Source organism: Mercenaria mercenaria, chromosome 17 (genome assembly GCF_021730395.1).
Source record: "Mercenaria mercenaria strain notata chromosome 17, MADL_Memer_1, whole genome shotgun sequence".
Taxonomy (NCBI): Eukaryota; Metazoa; Mollusca; class Bivalvia; order Venerida; family Veneridae; genus Mercenaria; species Mercenaria mercenaria.
In genome coordinates, this window is record NC_069377.1 from 71,684,439 (window position 1) to 71,711,126 (window position 26,688).

At 35.8% G+C, this 26,688-nt stretch overlaps 1 protein-coding gene across 1 annotated transcript; it reads right to left on the minus strand.

The window, feature by feature from the left end:
• Nucleotides 1-3,658: 3,658 nt before the first annotated feature.
• Nucleotides 3,659-26,688, minus strand: LOC123536150 (uncharacterized). The gene is made up of 9 exons (XM_053527901.1): nt 26,475-26,688; nt 23,962-24,023; nt 23,594-23,644; nt 22,931-22,992; nt 22,656-22,698; nt 17,988-18,048; nt 14,486-14,553; nt 8,526-8,620; nt 3,659-6,720 (listed from the first exon to the last, which is right to left on the minus strand). The coding sequence occupies exons 1-9, from the start codon at nt 26,686-26,688 to the stop codon at nt 6,501-6,503; spliced, it is 876 nt and encodes a 291-aa protein (XP_053383876.1). The 3' UTR covers nt 3,659-6,500.

Sequence of the window (26,688 nt, forward strand, 5' to 3'; positions counted from 1 at the left end):
AAAAAGAGAAAATGTAAAAAAAACTTTAACCAAGGTGGGGACGCGGAAAGACGCCGACGCCGACGCTGGGGCGAGTAGGATAGCTCTCCTTATACTTCGTATAGTCGAGCTAAAAATGTTTATTTATTTATTTGGGTTTTACGGCACACCAACACAGTATAGGTTATATGGCGCCAAACAGGACTACAAATTTCGGTTTCACATCTCATTTACATCGAAATAAAAACATGAGGTATGGAATCAAAATCTGCATACCTGCTGGAATCACAGAGTTACAGCAAAACCAAGTGTTAAGACCCTATTAGTCGCCTCTTACGATGATGCAAGGGTAAGGCAGTGGTTCCAATTTTTTTCAAACACAGATCGTCCCAGAACCACATGGGGCATAAAAATGGGACCATGATTTGGATTCCATCGGAGATTGTTTCATTGTAAGTACCAATGGTACAGTGGACCTTAGAAATGTTAGTGTAATTATAATGGAAGTATAGTCATGAGGAAAACATGCATAAGTACTATATTTTAAACCGCGCTATTATTGTCTATATCATTTGCATAATTACATGGCAATAAGCAGACAAACAAATGTGCAATGTTTGCAATTCTGGACTAACATTGACCAAATGCCGCCCACTGCATTCACACAACTCTAATATACCATGGTTAAGGAGAGCTGCTAGTGAAGTTTCTCCGTATTTATGGACACTCTTCTGTCGGAGTATTGTTGTTGCAAGATGTGTTTCTGCTGATATGTTGCTACACAGGTCGCACGTATACATAACAGCAATAATTAGGAAGGGAGCAGATTTACGTATCGCAGTTCGATCCTCGGGTGAGGTGTATAGTCTCCGGTAGGATAAAATACTTCGAGTCTGAAATAATTTGTCTTCCAACTCTGACTCATGTGGCACATATAGAAAACAGGTTACTACGGGTACCGAATCTCTGGCTTGATTAACTGCCCACCCAAACTCAACTGACAGTTGAAAACGGAGCTAAACCCAAAATGCCAACATCAGGTTTCCTGCTCTAATGTTGATTAAGACCATTTGAAGTCAAATTCCTTGAAGCAAATGTTATATTTGTTTTAACCTCAATATGAACAGCAAATACTTACTGTCTGGGTTAATTGTATCTTTTTGCAAACATTCCAATGGATGATCAGGTGTACTTTCAGCTTAGCGTTGACCGTAAACCGCTATTATAAGGACTCTGACTACAAGAGTTTTCTTGCCAAAAACTAAATAAATAATATAAGGAGGAAACAAGGACATTGTAAAAACAATTGGGATATAAAAGTTAATATTTGATTATATAATGTATACGAGCAAGTCGATTCCCGGGGCGCACCCCCATTCCCCGATTATTTTTTTTTATATTATTTCCCCCAAAATATTTTATTCAAGTACATGTAATATTCATGACTGTTATACACCTGTTTGTTCATTTGTAGTGTCACATTTCCAGAAAAAGCACAAAAGTTAGAAAATGCATTTTTTCATGATTCCATACTTTTTTTTACAGTTCGAGCCAGCAGTTTTCGTGATAACAGGGCTGATTCTTAAATTAATAATCTGGTAATTCACACATATGATCTTTATTCATTTTTGTGTTGAATAGCATTTTGCATTTTGCGAAAACACTTAAATGTGTCATTATTTACAAAAACAAAAATCCACCTACCTCGATATTGTATATTTTGATGCGCAACACAAGCACCGGACGTCGCGCAACCCATTGGGAATTGGATTGCGCGTTTACCACCCGTGGGATATATGTATTCTGTAACAACGGTTTTCCTCAATTTCTGTTTCGATATTTGATAAAAATATTGATATTATAGATAAAAATATTGATATTATAGATCAATCTAAAGAACTCAAAAGGTTGTACGAGGATCATATTCATTTTTAAAAATATATTTATTGGTTTCATCATCACAAATCTGTTTAATTTGATGTACATACTTTCTAAAGACATTTTGGACATCAATTTCATTTGCAATTTTTGACACAAAGGTAGACTGGTTTATAAAATTGTTTTGTTTGGTTTAACATCACTATGAAACAAATATAGATCATTAGGCAACTTTCAAACTTTTGATGATGGACGGAGATCCTGACTTACAAAACTTTCCGGATCTCTTAGTTATCAATCACTCGAGGCCCCATCCATATATGGCAACTATTTCGGTCTTGCAACTTGTATTTAAATATTTTGATATGTTCATTGCACTTATTATTGTTCATTCTAACACGATCCGATTCATTTTCCTATTAAACAAAGAAGACAGAAAGCAGTGAATTATTATACAACAAATCACTGTTCTGACGTCACAATTATTATGTCATGGCGTCAAACGGCACAGCGGCGCGCTGGGAAAAAAAAAACAATTGAAAATGGGCAAATATTTAATGAATGTCGTCAAGAATGTACTTAAAAATCTTTGGTAACGTGTTAGAATCGAAATAATATATCTCATTTAGTGATTTGCTCTTGAATAAATCATTGTTTGTCGTTCAGATGCTTATTATTATATCACTCGGGCTGCGCACTAGTGATATAATTCCTTCGCATCTGAACTCCAAAACAATGATTTATTCAACGACAAATCACTGGATGAGATGTATTATTTCTTAACTAAATCTAATCCAACATGGCTTCTTTTGTGATATTTGAAGCGTGACCATTGTCACTTATGCATATAGCCATTGCTATAACTCATGTCAAACAAAATGGCTAGCACACATCTACAAAATTAGTTATTATATGTTAAAGTTTAGTCCAGTACTGGTTGAAAAACATGTATATTTTATAAACCAATACATTCAAGTCTAGGTCCCCAGCAAGGGTTTGACTAACTGGAAGATAGATAAATTATGAATATATTCTTGGACTAAATATTCCAAATGCATAGATGGGACAATTTTATAGAGTGTAAAAGAAATATGCTCATTATATAAAATTATCTTTGTGTTCCTGAATTTTACACCAAGACTTTCTAACAGAAGATAATTTATTACTAAAATTCCTTTTTTAAAATTCCTACTTCCACGTCTTTAAACCGGTAAACATTTACTTTATAAACTTATATGAATAAGGTTCTTGGAAAATCATAAAGGAATTTTACAAAGTAAATTTCCTGTACAGAACTACAGAATCAAACAATAGTTATGAATTTAAAATTGTGTGTTTTCCAGTCTGTGGCCACCCTGTTGATATAACTGCTAGCACATTCTGATTAAAATGATCTTAACAGAAAATAAGTACAGTACAATTTGTAACGATCTGTAGCAATACAGATACACGAGGACTGGTGATATTCAGTCAGTAAATTTTCAGAGAAAACCCCTTTGAACAATAAATGGTGCTGCCCAAATTGAATGATGGACCAGTCCATTTTAGAAATTTAGTAGCAGTTATATACTACTATCAATTTCATACTGTCTCTGACAACTCCTCTTACACATGCATGTTTGAATCAACATTTTTTTCACAAACTGGTGCTTGACTGAACTTGATTTTTACCCAAAACATCATTGTCTTCTTAAAAAATTCAACAAAAAACAAGATGGAGTAGATTGTTTTAGCTATTTTCTGTCATAAAATCTGCTTAAACTATAGTATTGTGAGCAAAAGAATCACCCCATACTCCAAATAATTTTATCACTTTATTTCATTGTACATGTAATAGTTTCATATTAAAGCATGTTTGATATCTATAAAAATATGGTAACGGGGATCAATGCATGAAGACTTTCAGGCGCACAAAGTGCTTTTTTATACTGCATTGTATAATGAAAGGGAAACAAATTGGCTGTTCAAAAACACTTTTAAAATGTCCAAATATTCAATTTACCATTATAATGCCTCTAAAGGTGTCAGGCTCTTTCTGATTATAGAAGCTATATTAAAACAAAGTTTTGACAAAATGAAACAAGAGGACCATGATGGTCCTGAATCGCTCAACTCTTCCCACATGACCCAGTTTTGAGTATGACGTCGTTTTTTGACTATTATTTGACATAGTGACCTAGTTTTTCAGCTCATGTGACCCAGTTTTGAACTTGACCTAGATATTATCAAGATAAAAATTCTGACCAATTTTCATGAAGATCCATTGAAAAATATGGTCTCTAGAGAGGTCACAAGGTTTTTCTATTATTTGACCTATTGACCTAGTTTTCGAAGGTACGTGACCCTGTTTTGACCTTTATCTAGATATCATCAAGATGAACATTCTCACTATTTTCATGAAGATCTCATGAAAAACATGGCCTCTAGAGAGGTCACAATATTTTTCTATCTTTATACCTACTGGCCTAGTTTTTGACCACACATGACCCAGTTTCGAGACTGACCTAGATATCATCAAGGTGAACATTCAGATCAATTTTCATGAAGATCCATTGAAAAATATGGCCTCTAGAGAGGTCAAAAGATTTTAATAATTTTAGACCTACTGACCAAGTTTTTGAAGGCAGTTGACCCAGTTTCAAACTTGATCTAGATATCATCAAGATGAACATTCAGACCAACTTTCATACAGATCCCATGAAAAGTATGGCCTCTAGAGAGGTCACAAGGTTTTTTTATTATTTGACCTACTGACCTAGTTTTTTAAGGCACGTGACCCAGTTTCAAACTTGATCTAGATATCATCAAGGTGAACATTCTGACCAAATTTTATGGAGATCCATTCACAAGTATGGCCTCTAGAGGTGTCACAAGGTTTTTCTATTTTTAGACCTACTGACCTAGTTTTTGACAGCACATGACCCTGTTCCGAACTTGACCTACATATCATCAAGATGAACATTCAGACCAATTTTCATACAGATCCCATGAAAAATATGGCCTTTAGAGAGGTCACAAAGTTTTTCCATTATCTGACCTACTGACCTAGTTTTTGACGGCACGTGACCCACTTTCGAACTTGACCTAGATATCATCAAGACAAACATTCAGACCAACTTTCATACAGATCCCATGAAAAATATGGCCTCTAGAGAGGTCACAAGGTTTTTCTATTATTTGACCTACTGACCTTGTTTTTGAAGGCACGTGACCCACTTTCGAACTTGATCTAGATATCATCAAGGTGAACATTCTGACCAATTTTCATGAAGATCTCATGAATTCAGACCAACTTTCATACAGATCCCATGAAAAATATGGCCTTTAGAGAGGTCACAAGGTTTTTCTATTATTTGACCTACTGACCTAGTTTTTGATGGCACGTGACCCAGTTTCGAACTTGATCTAGATATCATCATGGTGAATGTTCTGATCAATTTTCATGAAGATCCCATGAAAAATATGGCCTCTAGAGAGGTCACAAGGTTTTTCTATTTTTAGACCTACTGACCTAGTTTTTTATGGCACGTGACCCAGTTTCAAACTTGACCTAGATATCATCAAGGTGAACATTCTGAGCAAATTTCATGAAGATCTTGTGAAATATATGGCCTCTAGAGAGGTCACAAGGTTTTTCTATTTTTAGACCTACTGACCTAGTTTTTGATGGCACGTGACCCAGTTTCGAACTTGACCTAGATATCATCAAGATGAACATTCTGACCAATTTTCATAAAGATCCCATGAAAAATGTGACCTCTAGAGTGGTCACAAGCAAAAGTTTACGGACGGACGCACGCACGGACACACGGACGGACGGACGACTGACACCGCGCGATCACAAAAGCTCACCTTGTCACTTTGTGACAGGTGAGCTAAAAAAGAGTAAGTAGAAAATTTTGCATGTTAAAGTCCTAGTCCTAATTTCTTGAAAAAAGTTTAGGTAGAATACAAGTAGGTTTCTGAAATGAACCAGCCAAAACTGGATAATTATACCCACATGACATGAAATAGTTCAGTATAGTCACATGAAAGTTCTCAAAAATGAGTGGAATGTTTCCTCCCTTAGCTGTTTATCATTAGATCACAATAACAGACAGTAATACTGTAGCCCTCAATATTCAACCCTTTATTTGCTATTGAAATATTTCTTACATTTACATATATATGTTATCTAATCTTCAGGTAAAACTTCTAGTCATACATAAAACACACAAACAGCTTCTCAATTGGAATGGGTACTATTTGCATAATTTTTTATGATTCAAGTATTTTCATTTACAAAAATTCAGCAATTTTTAACTGCTTATATTGGAACATTTCTTCTCACCTGTTTAAATTTTTTTCACCCAGTATTTGATGGTAGAGGAAGACCTCCGGCACTTGGGTAGAACCAGCTGAATTCTACACCCAAACCACAGTTTTGAATCCTCCTTGGATGAGAGGCAACAATTTGGCAAGAGTGGCCTCTTTTTGCATAAACTTTTGCAAACATTCCCCAATCTGCAGAACTATTTTGATTTCACTAAACAATTAAATTCAACTGCTTTCACCAAAAAATAAAATTTTAACTCTATCAACACTTCAAGTCTAGTAAAATCTACATGTATAATTATCACAGATGTCCTGACTTCCATTTACTATCATCTGTCAGTATTGGGAACTGACTGAACTGTCGTTTCGAGTCCTGCACGCACATTAAAAATGTCTTGTCTCCCTGCTGAAGCTTCTGTTTGAATGATATTTGGTTTCTTCCGTACATAGGTACGTTTTGGGACTTTGGGTAACTCACTCGGGAACAAAGATTCTGGATGCCTGTCCATGTGATCGTCCGAGTCGTACACATCAGAGAATGTATCCAACCTTTAACAATAAAAGTATGCTTGGTCAGATGGTTTAACTATGAATATGTGTCATTTTACTTTGATAGGTAAAAACATTACAATATCAAATTTGAATTATTTTTCTACTTACTGTAGTTACAACAAATGGCTATAAATGATTCTTAAAATATGTCTTCATTAAAGCCCTGTTAAAAGGTTTTTTGGAAGTCTAATTAAACATGGTAGCAGATTTATACAACTGAAAGTTGACCAAGTCCTTTATCTTTTTTCTGTTGAAGTACACATACCTAGTTGTATTTACCTACTTCAAAAAGTATAAACCTTTTCATGCTACTGTTTCTTTTCCAACTACTGTCTTAAAATCAGATCTATAATTTTTTCTTCCCGACATTAAAAGGTTTTCATGCCAAAAACTGTTTCTATGACTTCATCAATATGTTTTACATCCTCTCCCTGGGGAAGATGCACACTATTTGTAGAACTGGTACAACTGGAAACAAGGTTGTTTAACTGCCATACATAAAACCTACACATTGCTGGAACTAGAGCATTCACTATAAGCAATTCGTACTCCCATAAAACTGCTTTGTAAGAGAAAATAACAAGAGCTGTCGGAGGACAGCAACACTCGACTATTCAACAGCCTTGTCAATTGAATGAATACGAAAGGGGCATAATTTAGTAAAAAAGCAAAACAGGGTTATGGAACCTGCATAGTGCTTATCAGCTCATGACAGTGGACAGGTGTGTGAAGTTTCAATCCATTCCCATTAGTGGGTACTGAGATACCAGCTTACATATAAGAATTTAACCAAAAACTCCTAAGTTGAAAAAGGGGCATAATTTTGTAAAATGCGAAGTAGAGTTATTGACCCTTTGCACTGCATGTCATATCATGACAGTGACCAAGTGTGTGAAGTTTCAATCCTTTCCCATTAGTGGATACTGAGATACCAGCTTACATACAAAAACTTAACCAAAAATTTCTGTGTTGAAAAAGGGGCATAATTTTGTAAAAAAGCAAAATAAAGTTATGGGACCTGCTTTGTGCATGTCAGATCATGACAGTGAACAAGGTGTGAAGTTTCAATCCATTCCCATTAGTGAGTACTGAAATATCAGCTTACATACAAAACCTTAACCAAAAATTTCTAAGTATAAAAAGGGGCATAATTTTGTAAAAAAGCAAAATAGAGTTATGGAACCTGTGCATTGTAAGTCAGTTTATCACAGTAAATAAGTGTGTTAAGTTTCAATCCATTCCCATTTGTGAGTACTGAGATACCAGCTTACATACAAAACCTTAACCAAAAATTTTTAAGTCAAAAAAGGCGCATAATTTTGTAAAAAAGCAAAATAGAGTTATGGAACCTGTGCACTGTAAGTCAGTTTATCACAGTGAATAAGTGTGTGAAGATTCAATCCATTTCCACAAGTGGTTACTGAGATACCAGCTTACATACAAAACCTTAACCAAATCGGGACGCGAACGCCGACGCATGGGCGAGTCTAATAGCTCTACTATTCTATGAATAGTCGCGCTAAAAAATGCCATGACTTCTTGTAATATTACCCTAGAAAAAATGATACTGACAATTTTATTTTGTGTTTTATTATTGTTTACCAATAGTCTGATGTTTCTTTTATCAATATTAAAGGTATAATGAATTCTCGGCAAACATTTTGGACAGTGGCCATCACTTTGAAATTTGTCTCTACTTGAACTTGAGGAAAGCCAAATGGACAAAGTGATTACTATATAGCCTTCTCCTTTAAATATTGTTTCTATGGGTATAAAAATAGAGAAACAACAAAATGACGTACCAGAAGTAGTTGACAGCAACACAGTAGTATATGATGAGACCTATAGACAGCAGGACAGTGAGAACAACATATGGCATGGCAACAGGCTCCTCCTCCTGCAAGAAAATTGTGATAAAAACTGAATTATCAACAAATAAACATTCACTGTACAACAGTCCATGTCAAAACTGTACTATCAAGTTGTTCAAGGGTACTGAGTTAAGTCTGGAAACCTGTCTCAGAACTAAAAGTAAAACAAATGTGATTGGCTGTTTCTAACACTTGTAATGACTGGTTGTTTGTAACCACTGTTGTGGTTGGTTATCTCTGACCACTGTAATCATGCAACCTTCCTTTTATCACTTTGGTAATGTGAAACCAGTGGGATGGGGATCAATGTTCTCCAAAATTGGCCTTATTGGGAAAAACGGAAAGATACCATAATATAATATAAATATATTTTTTCTAATCACAGCTCTAAAATCTACTAAAGACAAGACTGGCCGCGAAGTTTGCTTTTATAACCTTACCTTACTTAATTTTCTCCACCTCCAACTGCTGCAAAGACTATTGTAAGTTAACTACAGGAGCAAGGTACATAACTGAACTTTTAGAAGTGTCTAATTTGACATAAAGTTGAACTGACATTTTGTGATCTGTATGATTTGCATGCCTGTGACAATTAACAAACATGATTTAATCCTGACTGTATGTATTATCAATACACAGTTGAAGGGAAAGATCAAAATGTCACATTTGGTACCAGCTGTCAAATTTTTAAAGATTTTTTTTCACAAATGGAGGTCTTAGGACAATTGCAAGCTATAGCTTTGAGTGGGTAGCTAACAGGAAAATATGGTACGGAGATGAAAATAGCAGAAATAGCAGTTAATGATTTAAACAAAATATGAGCTGATCTGTATTACTACCTTTTTTTAACACCAGCTGATTTTCAAATGTAAATTGTTAAACATTATAAATTTAATGCAGATTTGTACAAAAATCTAGCCATGTTTACACATGCTAGCAAATCAACAAGAGTACAAGACTTAACTATATGTCACCACATGTATTTTTTACCTCAAAATTATTTATTTATTTATTTTGTTGGGTTTAACATCGCACCAACGCAATTATTGGTCATATGGCGACATTCCAGCTTTGATGGTGGAGGAAGACCCCAAGTGCCCCTCTGTGTATTATTTCATCACAAGTAGGCACCTGGGTAGAACCACCGACCTTCCATAAGCCAGCTGAATGGCTTCCTCACATGAAGAATTCCAAGCCCCAAGTGAGGCTTGAACCCACATTGATGAGAGGCAAATGATTTGAAGTCAGCGACCTAACCACTCAGCCACGGAGGACCCTCAAAAAATTAAGACAAGCTGAAAAAAATGCCCTACTCTAGGAAATAAAAGGACTGACACTTTCAGAAGCCACAGGCTGTGACTAGTATAGATGTAAAACTTGCCAAAAGAGCTAACAGATGGGCACTGCCATAAATATAATACAAACAATGAAAAACAAGAGAATTTGGCAAATTGATAACAACACTTCCCACTCATAAAGAAATCAGAGAAAAAGTATACATGTATCATGAAAAGTTGAAAAATATGTGTCAAAACTTATGATCCTTATTTTATACACACAATACACATAAAGTAGTGGACCTGTAATAACATCAGAAAATTTTGTACTCTAAAATCATTAATATTCATGGTGGATTAATATTCCTGGATTCTGCAGTTGCACCATTCCATGAAGTTAAAACCAACAAACAAACAAGAGGGCTAAAATGGCCCTATATCGCTCACCTGTTACCATTGCACTTAAGGACAAGAAGGTCAAAAAATCACAATCAAGATCAATCAAAAGAATTATGAGAAAATTTAGTTGAAACTTTATTACAGTTACTTCAAATAAAATTATTTTGAAATCAGGCCAGTAGTTTTATGCCCGAAGGATTACATCAGAGGAGGACAGGAGCAAAATTTTGACTGATGAAGCCCAAAGGACAGGAATAACAAAGGGAAGAAATTGAAAATAAATCTAAGTCCTCAGAAAAAATATCTAAGTCCAAAGGACAGGAACAACAAAGGGAAGAATTTAACCAAAAAGAAAAGACAAGAGGACCATGATGGTCCTGAATCGCTCACCTGTCCCAACATGACCCAGTTTTGAACTGAGTATGACGTCGTTTTTTTTTTCTATTATTTGACATAGTGACCTAGTTTTTGAGCTCATGTGACCCAGTTTTGAACCTGATCTAGATATCATGAAGATGAACATTCAGACCAACTTTCATACAGATCCCATGAAAAATATGGCCTCTAGAGAGGTCACAGGGTTTTTTCATTATTTGACCTACTGACCTAGTTATTGACGGCACATGACCCAGTTTCAAACTTGATCTAGATATCATCAAGGTGAACATTCTGACCAATTTTCATGAACATCCATTCAAAAGTATGGCCTCTAGAGAGGTCACAAGGTTTTTCTATTTTTAGACCTAATGACCTAGTTTTTGACCGCAGCTGACCCAGTTTCGAACTTGACCTAGATATCATCAAGATGAACATTCAGACCAAATTTCATACAGATCCCATGAAAAATATGGCCTATAGAGGGGTCACAAGGTTTTTCTATTATTTGACCTATTGACCTAGTTTTTGAAGGCACATGACCCAGTTTCGAACTTGACCTAGATATCATCAAGGTGAACATTCTGACCAATTTTCATGAAGATCTTGTGAAAAATATGGCCTCTAGAGAGGTCACAAGGTTTTTCTATTTTTAGACCTACTGACCTAGTTTTTAACCACAGTTGACCCAGTTTCGAACTTGGCCTAGAAATCATCAAGATGAACATTCAGACCCAACCTTCATACAGATCCCATGAAAAATATGGCCTCTAGAGAGGTCACAAGGTTTTTTTATTATTTGACCTACTGACCTAGTTATTGATGGCACGTGACCCAGTTTCGAACCTGACCTAGACATCATCAAGGTGAACATTCTGACCAATTTTCATGAAGATCCATTCAAAAGTATGACCTCTAGAGAGGTCACAAGGTTTTTCTATTTTTAGACCTATTGACCTAGTTTTTGACCGCAGCTGACCCAGTTTCGAACTTGACCTAGATATCATCAAGATGAACATTCAGACCAACTTTCATACAGATCCCATGAAAAATATGGCCTCTAGAGAGGTCACAAGGTTTTTCTATTATTTGACCTACTGACCTAGTTTTTGACGGCACGTGACCCAGTTTCGAACTTGACCTAGATATCATCAAGATAAACATTCAGACCAACTTTCATACAGATCCCATGAAAAATATGGCCTCTAGAGAGGTCACAAGGTTTTTCTATTATTTGACCTACTGACCTAGTTTTTTAAGGCACGTGACCCAGTTTCGAACTTGACCTAGATATCATCAAGGTGAACATTCTGACCAATTTTCATGAAGATCTTGTGAAATATATGGCCTCTAGAGAGGTCACAAGGTTTTTTATTTTTAGACCTACTGACCTAGTTTTTGACCACACGTGACCCAGTTTCGAACTTGACCTAGATATCATCAAGATGAACATTCTGACCAACTTTCATAAAGATCCCATGAAAAATGTGACCTCTAGAGAGGTCACAAGCAAAAGTTTACGCACGGACGCACGGACGCACGGACGGACGACGGACGACGGACGCTGCATGATCACAAAAGCTCACACTGTCACTTTGTGACATGTGAGCTAAAAAATTCTTACAAGGTACAGATATGTCAAAATACACCTAAAAATTGGAGGTACATCCATGTTGTACCACAGAAAAGTGGTCTTGGTTTTTCCCTACGGCCAATAATAAAAACGTTACTAAATAAGCTATCTATAGTAACATAAAAGGGAAGTAATTGAAAAAAAATATTGTAAGTCAACAAAAGAAGGATCTGCCAAATAACAACAAGAGCACTGCAACTGACGCAAATGCAGAGCAATATTCACACAAAACAAAGTCATATGACCTTTGACTCCTAAGCGTGACCTTGACCTTGAAGTTAGCCATCCGAAATATGCGCTCTGCACGTCGTTCCGATGAGGTGAACATTTGTGTCAGGTTTCTTTCAAATCCTTCAAGGGGTTCAAGAGTTACAGAGTGGAACGGAAATTGCTAACCAACAGACATACAGACAGATGGACACTGAGGCGATAACATAATATGTCCCTTCGGGTGTATAAAAAGGAATCGAGATCTTATGGTGATACAAGTTGTGTGCAAGTTTGGTTAAAATCAAACCATAAATGAAGCTGCTATTGTGCAGAAAAGGTCAAAATAGCTAATTTTGGCCCTTTCAGGGGCCATAACTCTGGAACCCATTATGGGATCTGGCCGGTTCAAGAAAGGAACCAAGATCTTATGGTGACACAAGTTTTGTGCAAGTTTGATTAAAATCAAATCATAAATGAAGCTGCTATTGTGCAGACAAGGTCAAAAAAGCTAATTTTGGCCCCTTTCAGGGGCCATAACTCTGGAACCAATTATGGGATCTGGTCGGTTCAAGAAAGGAACCGAGATCTTATAGTGACACAAGTTTTCTGCAAGTTTGATTAAATTCAAATCATAAATAAAGCTGCTATTGTGCAGACAAGGTCAAAATAGCTAATTTTGGCCCTTTCAGGGGCCAAATCTCTGGCACCCATGATGGAATCTGGCCTGTTCAAGAAAGGAACCAAGACCTTATGGTGATACAAGTCGTGTGCATGTTTGGTAAAAATCAAATCATAAATGAAGTTGCTATTGTGCAGACAAGGTCAAAATAGCTAATTTTGGCCCTTCAGGGGCCATACCTCTGGCACCCATGATGGGATCTGGCCAGTTCAAGAAAGGAACCAAGATCTAATGGTGATACAAGTTGTGTGCAAGTTTGGTTAAAATAAAATCATAAATGAAACCACTATCGTGCAGACAAGAAATTGTTGACGCACAAAAAAAGCAAATTCTGGCCCTTTAAGGGGCAATAACTCTAGAACCCATGATGGGATCTGGCCAGTTTTCGAAATGAACTGAGATATCATGCCAATACAAGTTTTGTACAAGTTTGATCAAAATTGCTTGCAAAATGTGGTCTCTATCTTGTTCACATCAAATTGTGGATGCACGGACGGACAGACGATGGACGAAGGGTGATCACAGTATTCTTCATATGCTATTTCACCATTTTTAGCTTTTAACTGACAGTCAAGTCGGTGTTTAGCTATACATGTAGTTATATGCAAAGAAAACCAAATTGCCTAACACATATACGTAATTACACTGAAATTGTCCAGTTTTATTACGGGTCCACTACCTTACACAGTATAATTAAAATGAATACTAAATAAAGATACACGGTACATCAGTACTAAGACATAAAACATCTGAATGGTGGAGCCACTGCAAACTTGTTTTTACCTTTTGACGTCTAATCAAGTGATCCTTAAAATTCATCTGTTAAATGGCAATGTAGAAAACATTTTTGAGATAAACACTTGTGCAAAGAAAGTATATAAGGGGCTGGAAAAAAATGTACCTATCTATGTCATTACATTTAGTGTTTGATGTCAGATTTCATTACAGACTAGAAATGGTGAGCTTTCAAAAAATTTTAACTTCAATGATCCTACTATCAACTGTGATACAAGTCTGACACAAATATTATCCCCTCTATACAGTATTTCCTTATAAATATATATTTGAGCCGCACCATGAGAAAACCAACATAGTGCATTTGTGACCAGCATGGATCCAGACCAGCCTGCACATCTGCCCAGTCTGGTCAGGATCCATGCTGTTCGCTAATGGTTTCTCTAACGGCAATAGGCTTTGAAAGTGAACAGCATGGATCCTGACCAGACTGCGCGGATATGCAGGCTGGTCTGGATCCATGCTGGTCGTCAATGCACTATGTTGGTTTTCTCATGGTGCAGCTCATTTGTATTTCTATTACCTGGATGTTTGAGACATCAAAATATTTCTTGCAGGTAAGGTATGAGCAAACTGATTCTGACAGTGCACCTGAAATAATCAAAGTATAATTATCTTTTCAAAACATGAAAGCTACATGAAACCTACATCACAGTGTGTATGCATATCGGATCCCACTCTGTGGTAAATGAGAAAAAACAGATCCCTCTATGTTAGCGCACAGGACCTTTTTTGTGGTAAACAATAAACTCCAACATCAGGGAGCTCGGAAAATTGAAATTTCTGTCCTGAACACAGGTTTGTGCATAAAACATATGAACCATGGGAAGACATAGCTATATACCATTGCATTTATATCGTTACATTTGTTTTATCAGCTGACACAAGTCCAAACGAAGATGGAATGTAGATGGAGGGTACTAGCTCGGATGAATATCATGCGATGTTAATAAAACTTAAATACAACTTTTCTTGAATAAAGCAAGTATCTAATACCTTAGATGTGAAGCCGCTGATCCCATCTTATTTGTAAATACACTTTATGTGGTTATTTTCATCATGTTTCCTTAAAATCACCCTACTTTCGATTTCGTTCACGCATGGGATCCCTCTCAGTCAGGGCAATTTTGCCCCACAGGATCCCTCTTGACTCTCTGCACCCAGCACGGGAACCCTCTCGGCCACAATTAATTTTCTATCGGCACTGGCGCCCTCTCAATTTAACTTTAGTTTTACAGAGTAAAAAATATATTTTTGGCCTATACTTTACATTATTTAATATACATTTTTGTATCTTAAAAATTAAAAACAGGAGACGTGGAAATTCCCCGAAAACAAGGTTTTTCAAACATATTCTATATTTAGTAACACTGACTTCGACCTAACAGTGCCCTTGACCCTAGCTGCCAAAATTACAATTCCCTAACCTTTTTTTCCTATTAAGCTACCTACATACATGTTACCTACATACATGCTACCTACATACATGTTACCTACATACATGTTACCTACATACATGTTACATACATGTTACCTACATACATGTTACCTGCATACATGTTACCTACATACATGCTACCTACATACATGCTACCTACATACATGTTACCTAAATACATGTTACCTACATACATGTTACCTAAATACATGCTACCTACATACATGTTACCTACATACATGCTACCTACATACATGCTACCTACATACATGTTACCTACATACATGTTACCTACATACATGTTACCTACATACATGTTCCATGCAAATACTCATTCCTAACTAGAGCTAATGAGCAATGTTTTTCTATTTTCAGTTACAGGGGCACCAAGTACAATCCTAAGCTAGTTCTTCATCACAGTATGTTGTTATTAACTTGAAACCAACTTTTCAACGATTCCAGCAAAAATAACAACATATATATATTTAGTAACAGTGACATTGACCTTGACCCTATGACATCTAAATGGTTATCAAAACAAGAGCACCGCCTTGCGGGTGCTGACGCTCATCTGATTTTTTTTGTGTAATAGAAATATTGTCCTACCCATGATTTTCTAAGTCTAAAAAGGGCCATCATTCTTGCAAAAAGCAGGATAGAGTTATGTTTCTTGATGTACAGTGTCCACTTATGATGGTGAAAAACTGTTGCAAGTTTTAAAGCAATAGGTTTGATAGTTTATGAGAAAAGTTGACTTAAACATAATACTCAACCAAGAAAATGATTTTCTAAGTCCAAAAGGGGCAATAATTATTGCAAAAAGCAGGATGGAGTTATGTTGCTTGCTGTACAGGGTCAGCTTATGATGGTGAACAAGTGTTGCAAGTTTCAAAGCAATAGCTTTGATACTTTAAGAGAAAAAGTTGACCTAAACATAAAACTTAACCAAGAAATCTGATATTTTCTAAGTCCAAAAGGGGCCATAAATCTTGCAAAAGCAGGACGGAGTTATGTTTCTTGCTATACAGGGTCAACTTATGATGGTGAACAAGTGTTGCAAGTTTTTAAAGCAATAGCTTTGATAGTTTAGGATAAAAGCTGACCTAAACATAAAACTTAACCAAGAAAACTGATTTTCTAAGTCCAAAAGGGGCAATAAATCTTGCAAAAAGCAAGATGGAGTTATGTTTCTTGATGTACAGGGTCTGCTTATGATGGTGAACAAGTATTCCAAGTTTCAAAGCAATAGCTTTGATAGTTTAGGAGAAAAGTTGACCTAAACATAAAACTTAACCAAGAAATCTGATATTTTCTAAGTACAAAAGGGGCCATAAATCTTGCAAAAAGCAAGATGGAGTTATGTTTCTTGCTATACAGGGTCAGCTTATGATGGTGAACAAGTATTCCAAGTTTCAAAGCAATAGCTTTGATAGTTTAGGAGAAAAGCTGACCTAAACATAAAACTTAACCAGGCAACGCCGACGCAGACGCCGACGCCGACAACCGCTCAAGTGATGACAATAACTCATCATTTTTTTTCAAAAAATCAGATGAGCTAAAAAAGAAGAAAAAAGAAGTTCGGACAAGGATTAGAACCACTAATTAGCAAATGCCATATACCACTGCGCCCAGTAGAATTTTCAAAGTACGCACATTAAATAAGTTATGCTGTTATGACCCCATATGCAATACCAACTTTGGTTTTTCTATAAGCTATTAAATGCCATATTTTAATTTCAACACATCAAATCCAAATAAAAGTTATTGAGTGGAAACTTTTTTTTTCTTCACTAGTAACAGTGACCTTGACTTCACTGCCTCCAAATTTCCCAACCTTGGTCTTACTATAAGCTACCTATAGGCCAATTTTCGTTTCAATATCTCAGCCCAAACCAAAGTAATTGAAACGATAAGACAGGCACACAGTGGGATTTGTACCATGCCCCATTTTTTCCACAACACAAAGTGTAGCTTTGGCCCAATGCTCTAGACAACTGTACCAAAGTGGAATTTCACTGTACCACAGTGGAATTTTCTAAGTATGAAAATTAAATCAGTTATACTGACCTTGAACCTAACCCCACTGACCCCATATGCAATCCCAGCCTTGGTCTTCTATAAGCTACTTACATGCCAAGTTTAATTTCAGTCCATTAATCGAAACCTAAGTTACTGAGTGGAAACTGGTTTTTACTATTTTTAGTAACAGTGACCTTGACTCCGCTAACCCCAAAATTAGTCTTGCTGTAAGCTACCAATGGGCCAAGTTTCATTTCAATATTTTAACCCAAACTAAAGTAATTGAGTAGAAATGAAATCTTGACACTGCCCCTCCATCCATTTGCCCAATGACATCGCCATTCTAATAACCAGGTTTTCAACTTTGAAAAACCTGGTTAAAAATTCTTCTACCACGCTCGGAGACCTTTAGAATGTTGGATAGTTTAAGTACTGATATTGCAAAAAGCTCCAATTCATAAAATCCTGTAACAGATTTGATGGAACAAACAGTAATACAATGTAGTTAGTTATTGAAGTAAGAAACTGAAATGTAAATTTTTAAAAAGAAGAAACAGTTACAAAATACCTGTCAAAGTTCTTGATGTATTCCAATTTAATGTTTCAGGTACACAACTTTTCATCAATTCCTGAAATTTAATCAAAGGACAAAATATTTACAAGTAAATTGTACTTTGTATTTTGTCAAGGAATGGGTGAAATTCACATTAACTTCATGACTGTTCCCTAAAACAAGAAAGTGTCTTGATTAAATTTGTTTGTTTTGGGTTTAACTCTTTCTTTTTTTTTCAACAGTATTTCAGTCAGTGTTCCTGGATTCTGTACCAGTACAAACCTGTTCTCCGCAAGTAACTGCCAACTTCCCCGCATGTACGAATCAGAGTTGGAGGATGAATGATTTCAGACATGATGTCTTTTATCAAATCATCATGGAGAACATACGCCTTTCCGAAGGATAGAACTTATTACCCTGCGATCGTAAGATCTGCCCTCTCCCTACTGAGCTAAGCAGGTGGGCTGTCTTGATTAGATTAACAACATATATTCATTACACCTATGAATTCATGTTTTGTAATGTTCACAAAAAGTATTCATGACATGTGATGTTCTGTTCACAAGAAGCATACATTATACCTATGAATTCATGTTATGTAATATTCACAAAAAGTATTCATGACAAGTGATGTTCTGTTCACAAGAAGCATACATTATACCTATGAATTCATGTTATGTAATATTCACAAAAAGTATTCATGACAAGTGATGTTCTGTTCACAAGAAGCATACATTATACCTATGAATTCATGTTATGTAATATTCACAAAAAGTATTCATGACACGTGATGTTCTGTTCACAAGAAGCATACATTACACCTATGAATTCATGTTATGTAATATTCACAAAAAGTATTCCTGACACGTGATGTTCTGTTCACAAGAAGCATACATTATACCTATGAATTCATGTTATGTAATATTCACAAAAAGCATTCCTGACACGTGATGTTCTGTTCACAAGAAGCATATATTATACCTATGAATTCATGTTATGTAATATTCACAAAAAGCATACATTATACCTATGAATTCATGTTATGTAATATTCACAAAAAGCATTCATGACACGTGATGTTCTGTTCACAAAAAGCATACATTATACCTATGAATTCATGTTATGTAATATTCACAAAAAGTATTCATGACAAGTGATGTTCTGTTCACAAGAAGCATACATTATACCTATGAATTCATGTTATGTAATGTTCACAAAAAGTATCCCTGACACGTGATGTTCTGTTCACAAGAAGCATACATTATACCTATGAATTCATGTTATGTAATGTTCACAAAAAGTATTCATGACACGTGATGTTCTGTTCACAAGAAGCATACATTATACCTATGAATTCATGTTATGTAATGTTCACAAAAAGTATTCATGACACGTGATGTTCTGTTCACAAGAAGCATACATTATACCTATGAATTCATGTTATGTAATGTTCACAAAAAGTATTCATGACACGTGATGTTCTGTTCACAAGAAGCATACATTATACCTATGAATTCATGTTATGTAATATTCACAAAAAGCATTCCTGACACGTGATGTTCTGTTCACAAGAAGCATACATTATACCTATGAATTCATGTTATGTAATATTCACAAAAAGCATTCATGACACGTGATGTTCTGTTCACAAGAAGCATACATTATACCTATGAATTCATGTTATGTAATATTCACAAAAAGCATTCATGACACGTGATGTTCTGTTCACAAGAAGCATACATTATACCTATGAATTCATGTTATGTAATATTCACAAAAAGCATTCATGACACATGATGTTCTGTTCACAAGAAGCATACATTATACCTATGAATTCATGTTATGTAATGTTCACAAAAAGCATTCATGACACGTGATGTTCTGTTCACAAAAAGCATACATTATACCTATGAATTCATGTTATGTAATATTCACAAAAAGCATTCCTGACACGTGATGTTCTGTTCACAAGAAGCATACATTATACCTATGAATTCATGTTATGTAATATTCACAAAAAGCATTCATGACACGTGATGTTCTGTTCACAAGAAGCATACATTATACCTATGAATTCATGTTATGTAATATTCACAAAAGGTATTCATGACACGTGATGTTCTGTTCACAAGAAGCATACATTATACCTATGAATTCATGTTATGTAATATTCACAAAAAGCATTCATGACAAGTGATGTTCTGTTCACAAAAAGCATACATTATACCTATGAATTCATGTTATGAAATATTCACAAAAAGGATTCATGCACGTGATGTTCTTTTCCAAGAAGCATATTTTAAACCCTATGAATTATGTTATGTAATATTCACAAAAGGTTTCAAGACACGTGAGTTCCCAAAAACCTAATTATACCTATGAATTATGTTAGGTAATTTTCCCAAAAAAAGTTTTCAGACACTGATGTTCTGTCACAAAAAACTTACTTAACCTATGAATTCATTTTATGAATTTTCAAAAAAGTATTATACAATGATTTCTTTTAAAAAACATAATTTATCCCAGAATTCATGTTATGTAATTTTCCCAAAAAAAAGATTCAGCAAGTGATGTTCTTTTCAAAAAAAAGAACAAAACCCTTGAATTTTTTATGTAATACCCAAAAAAAGTATTCATGACCGTGTGTCTTTCACAAAAAGCAAAATTAAACCCTATAATTCATGTTATGAAATATTCACAAAAGCTTCCCCTGACAGTGAGTTCTGTTCCAAAAAGTTTTCATGACACGATTTTCTGTTCACAAAAGATACATAACCCTAAAATTTCAGTTATGTAATTTTCAAAAAAAAGTATTCCTGCCCCGTGATGTTTTTTCAAAAAAAGAAACTTACACCTAAAAAATTCATGTTTGAAATATTCAAAAAAAGTATTCAGACACGTGATGTTCTGTTCACAAAAAGATACATTTCCTAAATTCATGTTTTGTAATGTTCACAAAAAGCATTCTGACACGTGATGTTCTTTCACAAGAAGCATACTTATCCCTATGATTCTGTTTGTAATGTTCACAAAAACTTTCCCGACACTGATGTTCTGTTCAAAAAGAACATAATTTTACCTATAAATTTCATTTAGTAATATCACAAAAAGGATTCATGACAAGGAGTTCTGTTCAAAAGAAGCATATTTTATACCTATAAATTTTTTTATGTAATTTTCACAAAAAGCATTCCTGACCGTGATGTTCTTTTCACAAGAAGCATATATTATACCATAAATTCATTTTATGTAATATTCACAAAAAGCTTCCTGACACTGTTTTTGTTCACAAAAAGCAACATTATCCCTAGAATTTTTTATGTAATTTTCACAAAAAGTTTCCGACACGTGATGTTCTTTCAAAAAAAGTACATTATACCTATAAATTCATGTTATGTAAGTTCACAAAAGCACCCTGACAGGTGTTTTTTTTGTTAAAAAAAGCATACTTTTATACCATGAATTATTTTATGTAATATTCACAAAAAGTTTCCCGACAGTATTTCTGTTCACAAAAAATCATTATATTATAAATTTATGGAGTAATTCAAAAAAAAGATTCCCTGACCGTGATGTTCTGTTCACAAAAACAAAATTTATACCTAGAATTCATTTACGTAATTTTCAAAAAAAAGCTTTTTGAAAGTGATGTTTTTCACAAAAAGCATAATTATACCTATAAATTTCATGTTACGAAGTTCACAAAAAGCTTTTCTACAATGATGTTCTTTTCACAAAAGCATACATTATACCATGAATTCATGTTTTTAAATTTCACAAAAACTTTCCTGACACTGATTTTCTTTTCACAAGAAGAAAACATTATACCTATGAATTAGTTATGTAATTTTCCAAAAAGCATACATTATACCTATAAAATAGTTATGTAATATTCACAAAAAAGCACATGAAAAGTGATGTTCTGTTAAAAGAAGCATACTTACAACCTATGAATTCATGTTGTTTTTTCACAAAAAGCTTCCCTGAAAGTGGTTTTTTCCAAAAAAAGCTACATTAACCTATAAATTTCATTTTAGTAAGTTCAAAAAAAAGCTTCCCTGACACGTGATTTCTGTTCACAAAAAAAGAAAAATTAACCCCTATGAATTCATGTTACGTAATTTTTCAAAAAAAAATTTCCTTATGAAATTTTCACAAAAAGCATTCATGACAGTTATTTTTGTTCAAAAAAAGATACATTATACCATAATTCATGTGTTTGTTTACAAATTGTGAACATCGAAATTTGATGAAATCTAAAGTAATGAATTAGTCGGAAAATTTGGTGTTTTTTTCCTTCGGGGAAATCTGTATCCCCTATACATTATGAAGGATATTTAAGGAACGGAATGTATTTTTGCAGATTTCATGTGGGTATGAAACACACTGGGTGTGCTTAAAATGAATGGAGGCTCAAGGCATTTGCTTTTATCTTAAACACAAGCAAAATATTTTATACTGAAAAGATAACTGCTTATACAGCAAATTTTTATACTTACAGTTTCTTTTTTATTGTTTCTTTTTTCAAAAATCCGTACGTTTGTTCTAAAAATTCGTAACCATCCTCACAGGTAACCCCCTTTATAATCCCAACATCCTTTTAAGATCTGCCAAAAGCGTTTGGGCAACGCCCATCTATACATAATGATGTAAGCAGTGTTACACAAGTCAAGTAAAACTCACCATACAGTCCTGTGTAAGATCTCCCAAAAACCTTGGCCACCCCCTTGTAATAATGACGTAACAGTTTTTACACAAGTAAAGATAACAACCACCATCAGCCCGGAAGATTGCCAAAAGCAGCTTGGCCACCCCCATTTAAACATAACTGACTGTAAAAGCAGTGTTACACAATAAAGATAACAACCCCCATACAGTCCTGGAAAGATCTCCCAGAAGCGCTTGCCAACCCATTGTACATAATGACTGTAAGCGTGTTACACAAGATAACAACTCACCATACAGTCCTGTGTAAGATCTGCCAGAAGCAGCTTGGCCACACCCATCTGTACATCACTAACTGTAAGCAGTGTAACACAAGATAACAACTCACCATACAATCCTGTATGAGATCTGCCAGAAGCAGCTTGGCCACGCCCATCTGTACATAACTGACTGTAAGCAGTGTACACAAGAAACAATCCCCATACAGTCCTGTGTAAGCTCCCCAAAAAGCGTTTGGCCCACACCCATTGTACATAACTGACTGTAAGCAGTGTTACACAAGTCAAGATAACAACTCACCATACAGTCCTGTGTAAGATCTGCCAGAAGCAGCTTGGCCACACCCATCTGTACATAACTGACTGTAAGCAATGTTACACAAGTCAAGATAACAATCCCCATACTTTCCCGGTAAGATCCAGAAGAGTTTGGGCCCAAACCCCATCTTACATAACGACTGAAGCATGTTAAACAAGTCAAGATAACAACCACCAACGCCCCTGGTAAGATCTCCCGAAGCGTTGGGCCAAACCCCCATCTGTACAAAGATGTAAGCAGTTTTTAACCCAAGTCAAAAAACAACTCCCCATACAGTCCTGTGAAATCTGCCAAAGAGCTTGGCCACCCCCATCTGACTAATGACTGAAGCATTTTTACAAAGATAACAACCACCATACAGCCCTGGTAAGATTCCAGAAGCGCTTGGCCACACCCTTTGTACACACTAACTGAAACAGGTAACACAAGTAAAATCACCATACAATCCTGTATGAGATCTGCCAGAAGCAGCTTGGCCATGCCCATCTGTACATAACTGACTGTAAGCAGTGTTACACAAGATAACAACTCACCATACAGTCCTGTGTAACTGCCAAAGCAGTTTGGGCCCACCCCATTGTCTTAACTGACTTTTAAGCGTTTTACACAAGTAAAAGAAACAACCACCATACAGTCCTGTGTAAGATCTGCCAGAAGCAGCTTGGCCACACCCATCTGTACATAACTGACTGTAAGCAGTGTTACACAAGTCAAGATAACAACTCACCATACATTCCTGTGTAAGATCTGCCAGAAGCAGCTTGGCCACACCCATCTGTACATAACTGACTGTAAGCAGTGTTACACAAGTCAGATAAAACTCACCATACGTCCTGTATGAGACCTGCAGAAAGCAGTTTGGACACCCCCATTGTACAAAATGATGAAGAAAGTTACACAAGTCAAGAAAAAAATCCCCATCAGCCCTGGTAAATCGCCAGAGCAGTTTGGGCCCACACCCTCGTACATAACTGACTTAAGCGTGTACAAAATAAAATAAAACTCCCCAACTTCCTGTGTAAGATTGCAAAAAGCAGTTTGGCCACCCCCCATCGTCATAACTGCTGTAGCGTTTACACAAGTCTAGATAAAACTCACCATACGCCTGGTAAGTTCCATGTCCTCTCCATACCAAGCACGTCCCGAATTTTGGCTTGGCCCACCTAAGTACATCACAGCGAAAATCTCAAAAAAATCTGACAAAACAAGAATCGGGCCCCTGTAAAATAACAAGACAATTTTGACTCAACACTTGATATTCATGTGTATCCAGAAAAAAACTGACAAAAATTTTATGTATTCTTTTAAAAGCTAAAAAAAACATTAGGAAAAACATTTTGTATATTAAAATAAAGCTTTTTTTCACATCAATTAGTAAAATCATTTAAAGTAAGAAATTTTTTGCAGTGGTGTTGATCGGGTATTTACCAAATTATAAAGACTACAGATTGGGGGAATTTTCTAAGGAATAAGGTTTTCCTTTGAGATAACTAAAATCGACTTGAAAAATAGGATGCATCTTTTTCCACTTAAAGTGTTGTTAACCTCCTGTGTATACACAAGTATTAAAGTAAGGATGGCATATATATTTTATACACATTATGCAAGTACTTGACAATTTGAAACCCCTTTGTTCATGCAGTGTGTCAAATCTGACTTAAATGAATTAAAAAAAAAGTTTAAAAACAAGGGGATTTTAAGGGGATTTTGAAAATTTTCGAGATTTTAGTCTTTTAAAACACCTTATAGATCTAAAAAATCTTTGAAATCAGCATAAATTTTCAGTGAACCTCTTAAGACTTTGGAAGATAAATGGTGCGCCCAAAGAATGAAGACCGTCCATTGTAGAAATTTAGCAGTTTAAAGGTTATTCTAAAAAAAGAACGTTTCCTGTGTTTTCGAGTTTGATATTTTTAAATTAATTGGGGGTCATCCTGCTAACAAAAAATGCAGACCAAGTCGTTGCATGGAGTAAAGGCTGTCTTGCTCTGCACTGGCACAAATGCGAATAGTTGCCACAGGCTTAACGTTAACAATCATAAATCAGTATTATATATAGAGGATATTACACGAGTACTAATATGATATAAACCATAGCTAAATTTCTGGTAAGTTATATCAAACAGCATGACGACACTTAAGAGAGCTTTCCAATATATTTATATTGACAAGTTTTGAACTGATGTGGTTATAGAATAACACTTTTGTATCTACACATAAAAAGTAACTCTTAACTTGCAAGCAGTCAAGACCTGGTTAAAATTTTTTGACTGTGACTTTCATGTGTAAAAGGTTGAGAAAAGTTTTGTCAACCCCTAATTATTTCATTAAAAAATTGATCAAAAAGCTGTTAAAAAGCCCCAAGAAAAAATTTCCCAATGAAACCCTTCCCACAATATCCACTGACCCCCTTGACCCGTTTCACGCCTTTGTTTTCCCCTCCTGTGTGAAAATTTTTGCCGGGTCCTTGAAAAACGGACACTTATAAAATTTTACCCCATTTGCCCTATATTTGGTATTAATTCCAAAAATGACATAGACAAATCTGCAAAACTATAAAGAATGACAGTTTTTAGATGTTTTTATGCTCCAGGTGTCAAAGATCCAGAAGGCATATGGTGTGTTTGTCCGTCCATCCATCACACTTTCTTACTGTACTCAAATGAAATTTGGTATATTTCATTAACATAAAATGAAATTTGGTATATTTCATTAAGAATTTTTATACGACTTTTCATTTTTAAATTTATGCCCTTTTGGACTTTACAATCTAAAACTAATCTGTCCCTTGTGTACTGAACCCCTTCAACAGTTTCCATCCTCATCCCCTCCCACAGTTTCCATCCTCAACCCCTCCCACAGTTTCCATCCTCAACCCCTCCCACAGTTTCCATCCTCAACCCCTCCCACAGTTTCCATCCTCAACCCCTCCCATTTCCATCTTCAACCCCTCCCATAGTTTCCATCCTTAACCCCTCCCCCAGTTTCCAGCCTAAACCCCCCCCATAGTTCCATCCTCCCCCAACCACCCCCCCCCCCAAAAAGAGTTCCACCCTCACCCCTCCAACAGTTTCAATTTTAAAAACCCCCCCCAAAGTTTCACCCAACCTCCCACGTTTCCATCCTAAACCCCCTCCAAGGTTTCCACCCTAAACCCCCTTCCACAGTTTCCATCCTCAACCCCTCCCACAGTTTCCATCCTCAACCCCTCCCACAGATTCCATCTTCAACCCCTCCTACAGTTTCCATCCTCAACCCCTCCCACGGGGCCCCGTCTAACCCCCTCCCACAGTTTCCCCCTCAACCACCCCACATTTTCCCTCCTCAACCCCCAAGAGTTTCCACCCTCAACCATCCCAATTTCCTCTTCAACCCCTCCCTTTTCATCCTCCCCCTCCCACAGTTTCCTCCTCAACCATCCCCATTTTCCATCTTCAACCCCCCACGTTTCCAT

What these genes read in the sequence shown, in the direction of transcription:
- LOC123536150 (XM_053527901.1), bottom strand. Translation starts at nt 26,688, where the DNA reads ATGGAAACGTGGGGGGTTGAAGATGGAAAATGGGGATGGTTGAGGAGG. An exon ending in ATCTTACACAGGAATGTATG is followed by an intron (nt 23,645 to 23,961) that starts GTGAGTTGTTAT and finishes TACCTGTTTCAG; the next exon opens with TTAGTGTGTACAAAGGGTGT. An exon ending in TACATCAAGAACTTTGACAG is followed by an intron (nt 14,554 to 17,987) that starts GTATTTTGTAAC and finishes TGATTATTTCAG; the next exon opens with GTGCACTGTCAGAATCAGTT.